At 36.1% G+C, this 8,953-nt stretch overlaps 1 protein-coding gene across 1 annotated transcript; it reads right to left on the bottom strand.

The window, feature by feature from the left end:
• Positions 1-4,389: 4,389 nt before the first annotated feature.
• LOC135078940 (uncharacterized) lies at positions 4,390-6,927 on the bottom strand. Its single transcript, XM_063973542.1, has 2 exons — positions 5,523-6,927; positions 4,390-4,807 (listed from the first exon to the last, which is right to left on the bottom strand). The coding sequence occupies exons 1-2, from the start codon at positions 6,749-6,751 to the stop codon at positions 4,570-4,572; spliced, it is 1,467 nt and encodes a 488-aa protein (XP_063829612.1). The 5' UTR covers positions 6,752-6,927; the 3' UTR covers positions 4,390-4,569.
• Between the last annotated feature and the right edge of the window lie 2,026 nt (positions 6,928-8,953).

The following is an 8,953-nucleotide window of genomic DNA, read 5'->3' as shown; positions in this document are numbered from 1 at the left end:
GAGACTGGTTGTGTCGCCCGACGGCAAGGTACAGGCTGTAGTGGCTATGCCAAAGAAAACTAATCTGAATAACAAAGCGCAGCCAGTTACGCCGAATACAACCAATCAAGAACCACCCGCCACACCTGAAAATGCAGTTAATCAATTACCCAAAGAATTACCTCCTAGTGAAAAAAAACTGTAAGGTTTTCTTTGCCATCCGGTGACTAATTGCGAAAAAGTCCAAAATAAGTTTGCAAAAAAAATCCCACGCAGTAATTGGTCCAAGGCACAACTGCGTAAAAAACCACGAAAGTTGTTACAGAACGAAAGTAACCAAATACCTTAAGAATTTTCTCCTAGTGAAAAAAAACTGCAAGGTTTTCTTTGTCAGCCGGTGACTAATTACGTAGAAGTCCAAAATACGTTTGCAAAAAAATCCCACGTAGTGATTGGCCCAAGGCACAATTAAGTAAAAAACCACGAAAGTTGATACAGAACGAAAGTAACCAATACCTTAAGATTTTCTCCTAGTGAAAAAAAACTGTAAGGTTTTCTTTGTCAGCCGATGAGTAACTACGTAGAAGTCTAAAATACGTTTACAAATAAATCACACGTAGTTCGTTGTAGTAGTACAGCTGCGTAAAAAGCCACGAAAGTTGGTACAGAACGAAAGAACCAAATGAACATAGACGACCGCGAAAGTCGTCAAGTTCAACAGGATGACACCGTAAATGTATCAATGAATATAAAGAAAGATATTCAAGAACTTCTGTCGATCAATCCGTAGTGTCGAAAAAGTTTATGGCCGATCGATGAAGGTTTTGTCAAAGCCTTTTAGAAAGAAATTCGGCAAAACGGGTATGAACAAAGTTTTTTATGGTGGCGAAGAACCTACGACGCATGAAACAAATCAAAAAGACAAACAACAAACCAAAGAACACGACAAAAGGACAAGATAAGACTATAAAAGATAAAACAAATGATACAAATGGTGACGTCCAAAACTGTAATGAGGAAAATGCAAATGAAAACGTCGAAAATGAAAACATGGAAGTGTTTGACCGCTCCGACGACAATATTCTAATAAGCAACTAGTTTGAAAACATTAACGCACCTAAGGATCCCAGTCTGACAGACGATTCAATGTTTACAATCATCATTGAGAAGTGGGCATGCTTTATGTAGCTAGGTATTTTATTAGTTCACCAAGAACCACATTCGGAAAGGGAACATCATACGAATTTGATCATACCACAATAGTTCAATTCATTTTGCTGCCACAGGGATCAAGCTTTATTTTACAAGTACATATTAGAATCTGATGAGGATCCTGATGAAGCACTAACAAAACAATACCAACAAGAAATCAAGGGCGAATCATCCTCTGAAGAGTCAGATTTATAGAGATATTTTTGGAACAAAAATTTTCAGGATGTTTTTAAGTACTAACAACTTTAAAAGCACGTATTCAGCACATTTTCAATGTGATATTAATGGACGATCCCTTATAACATCCGCTATCTGCCAGTGAAAGTTCAGTCAAAATCGGTCCACCCGTTTAGTAATTTATGTAAAAAAATATTTATTTTGTTATACGTAGTACCGTACATACTTTCATAATAGTAAAAGCTGTTGTATTCGCATTACAAATAGACATTTCAATTTCATTAATTTGTATTGTATTAAAATGACATAATCTGGTTGGTTACAGACAAATATTTGTAAATGTCTCTAATGTATAAAAATTTAACAGTGGAGCCTGGAATCAATTTCAGATATATATTTTTTTAATTATTTATTTATTTTTTAAAAATGTTGGTTAATATCAGTGGAACTGTTTGTTATTTTATACATTGTTTGAACAGGTTGAAAATATAATTCAGAGGTTTTTCCAAATTCTTCATCCTGTCTTATTTTTTCTTATGATAACTGGCACCCTGTTATATTTCTGTACAAATTGAGACACACTATAAAAGCACTCGTATCAACAAACAACACAAAAACTATCATGTTTGAGGGTACGAATGTCCACAGTCCACTTATGAGCTTTTTATTGTGAAAATGTGCGTGCACATTTCTGTTGAACTGCCTTTGGTAGTTTTTTCCATCTTTTAATACTTGTGGACTTTAAAATTTGCCTTTTTTATGCCTTTGAGGCATAAAGCGTTTTATCACGACAGTTTTTACTAGTCTGTGTTGCGCGCCTTATGGAACCACCCAGTTGGTCTTGTGAATTATTTGCCTCTTTAGTAGGTACTGGCTGGCGTCGGTTTAGATTAGTGATTTAGTTTTATTTTTTTACTCTGATCAGTGATTTCAATGTAATGTAATGGTGCTCATTTTGATATTGTCGAGCAATTATTGAAATAAAAATAATTCATTTTATAAAAAGGTTTATTTATTTTTTACCCGACCAAAACCCTATAATAATGCACTGAAGTTGACTAGATTGATAAGACAGACATCATCTATAGACTTGTTTAACCAATTTTAGAACCACTTTAACTGTTTTATTAAAAAAAAATCAAATCAATGAAGACGAACTTGTTTTTATAACATACATTTTTCAAGAAAGATATTTGCCACGTGGATGCAACAACCGTCTTAATTTTGAAACCTGAGATTTCATGCGGTAAAAATCAATAATAAATAGTCATTACATTACAAATATACAGAAGCGATCTTATTACTACAAACACGTATAAAATCGATCGATAATAAAAAACTCAATAAAACTCAATAAAACTCATTTATTTCTGTAAATAGGCTTAAAAAAAGCACTTTTACACGTCCCAGTATTAACCCTACCACTGCTTCAGGACAATAAATGGGCCAGTGCTGAGAAGAAGCAGCGCAAGAAACTCAGTCACTATTGTCAGCCTCTTTTTCAAAGGTTTACATGCTTTAAAATGTACAAAGTTATAAATATTTATTTATGCGAGCTAGGCAGTAAAGTATCCCAAACATTTTTATCTTTTAAATAATCATCGACTTTATAGTAGCCCTTTTTCATTAAGGTACTTTTAATATGTGCTTTGAATTTATGAATGGGTAGTTCTACAACAGTTTGTGGTAATTTATTAAAGAATTTAATACATTTTCCCATAAATGAATTACCAATCTTATGCAATCTGAAATTTGGAACGGCAAGTTTATTTTTGTTTCTTGTATTAAAGTTATGCAAATCGCTCTTTTTCGTGAATTGCTCTATATTTTTGCGGACATATAAAAGGTTTTCATAAATGAACTGTGAAGCTACTGTCAGTATGTTAATTTCCTTAAAAAAATCTTTCAAGGAAAATCGGGGTCCAAGGTTATAAATGGCCCGCACTGCTCTCTTCTGCAGAACAAACACAGTTTCAATGTCCGCGGCTGAGCCCCACAACAATATGCCGTATGACATTATACTATGAAAATAGCTAAAATATACTAGCCTTGCCGTTTCAATGTCAGTTAATTGCCTTATCTTTCTCACTGCAAAAGCAGCCGAACTGAGCCTTTTTGACAAAGTTTCAATATGAGGACCCCATTGAAGTTTAGCATCTAAAGTGATTCCCAAGAATGTTGTGGAATTTATGCTATTTAATGGTTCATTCTTCACCATTAATTGCGTGGAAACCTGCCTCACATTAGGTAAGGTAAATTTAATGCACTTAGTTTTGTTTGCATTTAACAATAAGTTGTTAACAGTGAACCAATGTAGAACCTGTGAGAGTGTGTTATTAATATCGTCAAAATTTACTTTACCTCTATCAACTTTGAAAATGAGAGATGTGTCATCAGCAAATAACACAATATCACACAGATCTTTTACAAAGTAAGGAAGGTCATTAATATAAATAAGAAATAGCAAAGGTCCCAATATTGATCCCTGCGGCACACCCATAGTAAGAGGTGCTCCAGAAGACTCAGTTCCGTTAATACAAACTTTTTGTTTTCTGCCTGTGAGATACGAGTTCAGCAGATCAAGTGACTTATTCGAAACACCATAATGTCGCAATTTGTTTAGTAAGGTTTGGTGGTCTACACAATCAAACGCTTTTGAAAGATCACAGAAAATACCAACAGCGTCCTTTTTACTCTCCCAAGCATCAAAGACGTGTTTCAATAGTGCTACCCCAGCGTCAGTAGTACTTCTACCTTTCGTAAAACCAAATTGCTTATTGTGTAATAATTTGTTAAAAATGAAGTGAGATAGAAGTTGGTGGAAAATAATTTTCTCAAAAATTTTGCTAAGTACTGGTAGAATAGAAATCGGTCGAAAATTAGAGGGGTCACATTTGTCACCAGCCTTGAACAATGGAATTATTTTACTTAACTTCATTAAGCTAGGAAAGCAACCTTGATCAATACATGTATTAAAAATGAATGCAAGGTGAGGAGCTATGGTGTCAATAATTGTTCCAATTATACTGACTGAGATTCCCCAAAGGTCCTCGGTTTTTTTCATATTTAATTCTCTAAAGGTTTTAATTATTGTATTACAATCTATATGCCTGAACTGGATAAAATTACCAAAGTTCAAATGCAAAGTTGAATCATCGTTTCCTTTCGTTCGATCTATTGCTAGCTTATTGATAGAACAACCTAATTTCCCTGCTGGAAGATACCCAATGGAGACAGGACTAGGTCTGTGTTGGTGCTCGCAATGATAGCTCTCATGAGCATCATGTCATCAGGAGTAAATTGCCAGCCACTGAGTTGCCCTAGACTCTGGAGACTGGGGCATGTCTCCATGAGCAGTTCCACCGTGTCTCGTGTGAGACGCGGCGCGTTCGGGAACCAAATGCCTTCGAGATGCTGGAATTTGTAGCGGCGGAGCATCCTGGAATTGGCAGAAAAGATTCACTAAGTATATTATTGGTAAGTTATGTATTACAAATGTTGCAATATAACAATGAGTGGAATTGGAATGGGATGATTATGGAAGCTGATCTTCATATCGTTTGGTTTATTTAAACCAGCATCAACATAGTGCTTTTTAGCTTTTATTGCATACCATACAAAACTAACGATCCCAAGATATACAGTTGAAACGTCACAAATTAGGCCCTCTTATAGACACCAGAGGGCCTAGTGTGGGTTTACATCAAACGCGCTCAATAATGAGCGCGTAAAAAATGACAATAAATGTATGACGGATTGTACAGCGCCCCTAGCGGAAACGGTTAAGAACTAAAATTTTCATACATTTTTAACGCGCTCACTAGTGAGGACGTTCGATGTAAACTCACACTCAGCCTACAGGTGAGAATACCATCAATTTGGAACAAATAAAGTCAGTTAAAAAGGGGAGGGCGCTGAAGTTATAACAGAAACCCAATAACAAACTTGGCCAAGATTTATTGATTTATTAATAAGCTTTGATGATAAAATCTGACATGCAAGTTACTGTCATTCAGTAAGCCGCTAACGTTAATTACAATAGTTTACTGTTGTATATTTGGCAAAGCTACAAACAGAACATAAATTAATCGAAGTATGTTTGGTAATGAAGGTTTAATGCAGATTTGTGGTCAATTAAACAATTAAACACTTACCGCGACATGTCATTGTCATCCAGTTTAATTTCATCGCCAATGATCAGTTTTTTTAGCTTGGGGCTGCCTGTCATTAGGTACTTCAGGCACGATGACGACAGATTCCCGTGTATAATCTCAATGTGCTCCAACTTGTTGAATGGTATCTCTTCCTCGTGAGTTGCAGTATGTATTTGGAAGAACTCTAAACTCTCAAGATTTCTACAAGTCTCCGCTATCCTGGTGAAGTTGAACGACCCTGAAGACCCCGACAACATCAACGTAATTATTTTATGCCCCATCTTATCCAACAGCTGATGGAGTTCGTGGCACTGGAATTTATTGAGTTTTATTTTGTTTATTTCATTTAATTCTTTCACTTGCTGCAAAACTCCTTGGTCAGGCTCTTCTAAGTAAATAGTTTCTAGCAATGGACACAGCGCTACAATCGCTTTCATAGTTCTCATGTTTGTCTGTACGTCGTGGAGGTATTGCAACTTCGTTTGGAAATTAGGAGGGCAGTCGTTATTGTAAATGTGATAAATTGACTTGCCTACGAACGAGTAACTGCCAAGGTTGGTCAGGTTGGGCAACCGTCGTATTAATAAAGCAACATCTGTGTGATCAATGTTCTCTTCGCCGTACATACCGATGTTGACAACAGTCAAACTCCTAGTCAACTGCGGGTTACCAGTCAACATTGCATCTATACCTATTTCTGTGATATCTGTTTCCCCCGACACGTCTAGTAATTTAAGAACTTTGTTGTGTTCTCCGATGTATTTCAGAACTTCATCATTAGCGATGTAAGGTATATTCAGCACCGTTAAATTGGTGAGATTCTTCAGTAAGTGATACATGAGCGTCAGATGTTCCTCTTTAACCCACACACCTTTCAAATTGAGAGCTGTCAGATGGTGTCCTTGCTCGATAAGTAGTTCAAGGATTTTCCTGTAATAGGGGCACGGGAAGATTCCAGTGGCGAGACTTTTGACGTTTTCTTTGAGCAGCAAACGCATGGAGTAAAATCTGATTGACGGATCCAGGTACTCCGAAGTGAGAATCAAGTTGAGGAGATCTTGGAATATGTCATTGGTCGCTCCCATGCTTTCATAGTAGGACGAGACCATGGCGAATGGCAGTGCTGAGTCTTCCTCGGAAGTCACTCGCGACAGGGCGTGAATTAGTTGTCGGGCTACCAGCGATAAGGTTATTTCTTGGAGCGGCGGCACTGGGCATTTTGGCGACATTTTCACAACACTATTTTGTAACACTACTGGTAAATATCACTGGAACTACTCGTACACTACGTTTCACTACAAAATATTGAGCATAGCTGATCAGACGCGACGGCTTTCGGTTTTGAGAAGAGAAAGAAGTGAAAAACCCGCGCAGCTATTTACCGCGCATGCGCGCTTGGCTGGCATGGTGCCAGCACACGTTTATAATTCAAACTCGCACAAACTCGAGCGCATTATGTATTTATAGAACTTTATAAAAGGTGTTTACCGCGCGCGTCGTACACAATTGATATTAAAATCGGATTTCTAAAAAAACTCGACTTGAGACGTGCGTAGGATTCACGCGTCTTGATGTGTCTTTCAAAAGTGTTTTTAATGCACACTACGATGGAAGATATTATGATAAATAAATACTATAATAAAAAACATTTAGTTTGGTCGAACTTCTCATTTTATTGTAAGTTCAAGATAAATTATTTCTTACTAAGTATATCATGTAACAGAACTTGTAACAATAATGACTCCTAATTCACAATAAATGATCATTTTAACTTAGCCGAAAAAACATGTGGTATTAAATTATACCTACTTAATGACTTTCATTTTTATTAAAATTTGTGTTTAAAAGCTCATTTGTTACTTAATATTTTTCGCTTCTTTAAAGATTAGGTTATCTCTTTTACATACACGTTTTTGCCGTTTCTTGACAAAAAAATATTAAAATACTAGGGAACTAGTTATGTATTAAAAAGCTACATCTGATGCTTTTTTAACACTACATAAATTTGATGTTATGAGGAATGGCGCTTGTAAAAATGATCTTAATAGCATAGCATGAGCTGATCGTTAGCTCAGCTTCAGTATGCACTTTACAATGCACTTAATATTTTTACATTGCACTCATATTTGATGGCTAAATAACTATTATGCTTTCCATGCTTCAAAACAACACATGAGTCATTTCATGATAATCCACCATTTTATTGTTGAAATAGTGGCAGGACTTGATCGGTATTAAAAGTCGTTTGGCGCGCTACAATAGCGAGCCTAAAATTTTACGGTCACGATTATTCACTGGCGCATCTGCATGGGACGTTTATGACGAAACAAATGACGATCAATATTTTCAATTCAAGGTTAAAAATTGACGAAACAAATGACGGTCGCAGTTCTAGATTCAAAAATGAAAAGTACCGGATTAAGTGGGCACTGGTAAACTCTTGGCCACCAGTAGTAAAAGGACATTGTCAGAAACCGCCTAAAAAACCGCCCAAAAACATTAACCCATCATAATTATTTTCTATTTTTTTTAATACATTAAGCACCCTTTCATTCTAATGGACACTTAAGCATTGAAAAATTAAATAAATAAGTCTTTTAACGTTTATTCTATAATACTATTACAACTTCCGGACGTTTTGGTGCGTGGCATGGTCTAAAACCTATCAAGTTCCATAATTTTTGCCGATAAAATCTGTACGAGGCATTACCGTACTTTATTGCTGGGAGTCCATGTATAGTGATGTTCCTGCGGCCATCATAGACAATAAAATATCGATTTTGAAAATAAAATAAATCGATTAAACTGCTTTGAAGACTAGATTTGCGTTAAAAGCTAAAAAGATATTGACACTATTACAAGAAGCTATCTAAAGTGTCCAACTGGTCGAAGGTCGTAAATAAAATAAAAATAATTAGGACCATAAACTGATATTCATGGTATCATAACTGTAAAAGTGTCAGAATCCGATGTTGAATCCAATGCCAGTTGAAGTGTGAGAAACATATATTTTTTTTTTTATGTGACAGGAGGCAAATGAGCAGACGGATCACCTGATATCAACCTAGTATAGTTGCCAGTCTCTCATAATCTATGCCAATGAGGGTTTTCGCGATTGAAAAATCCGCCAGATGGCAATACGTAGACGTGAGGTCCAAATGCTGCATGATTGGTTATTTTTGACATGACATTGACAGATATCCACCAATCATGCAGCATTTGGACCTCGCGTCTACGTATTGCCATCTCGCGGATTTTTCAATCGCGAAAACCCTCATTCATAGCACATGTATAATAATAGACCAAATGAACTTTTATAGATTGTGAAAGAGAAGATAAAGATTTTATTATTTTATTAAAATCTTGCCACGAGGTAGTTTTTCAGTAGAAACCAGGATTGGATAATCGCTACAGGCAAGTATCAGAACATT

This window comes from Ostrinia nubilalis, chromosome 15, assembly GCF_963855985.1.
Source record: "Ostrinia nubilalis chromosome 15, ilOstNubi1.1, whole genome shotgun sequence".
NCBI classification, from domain to species: domain Eukaryota; kingdom Metazoa; phylum Arthropoda; class Insecta; order Lepidoptera; family Crambidae; genus Ostrinia; species Ostrinia nubilalis.
This window is presented reverse-complemented; position numbering and strand designations above follow the sequence as displayed.

What these genes read in the sequence shown, in the direction of transcription:
- LOC135078940 (XM_063973542.1), bottom strand. Translation starts at nt 6,751, where the DNA reads ATGTCGCCAAAATGCCCAGTGCCGCCGCTCCAAGAAATAACCTTATCG. An exon ending in GATGACAATGACATGTCGCG is followed by an intron (nt 4,808 to 5,522) that starts GTAAGTGTTTAA and finishes TGCCAATTCCAG; the next exon opens with GATGCTCCGCCGCTACAAAT.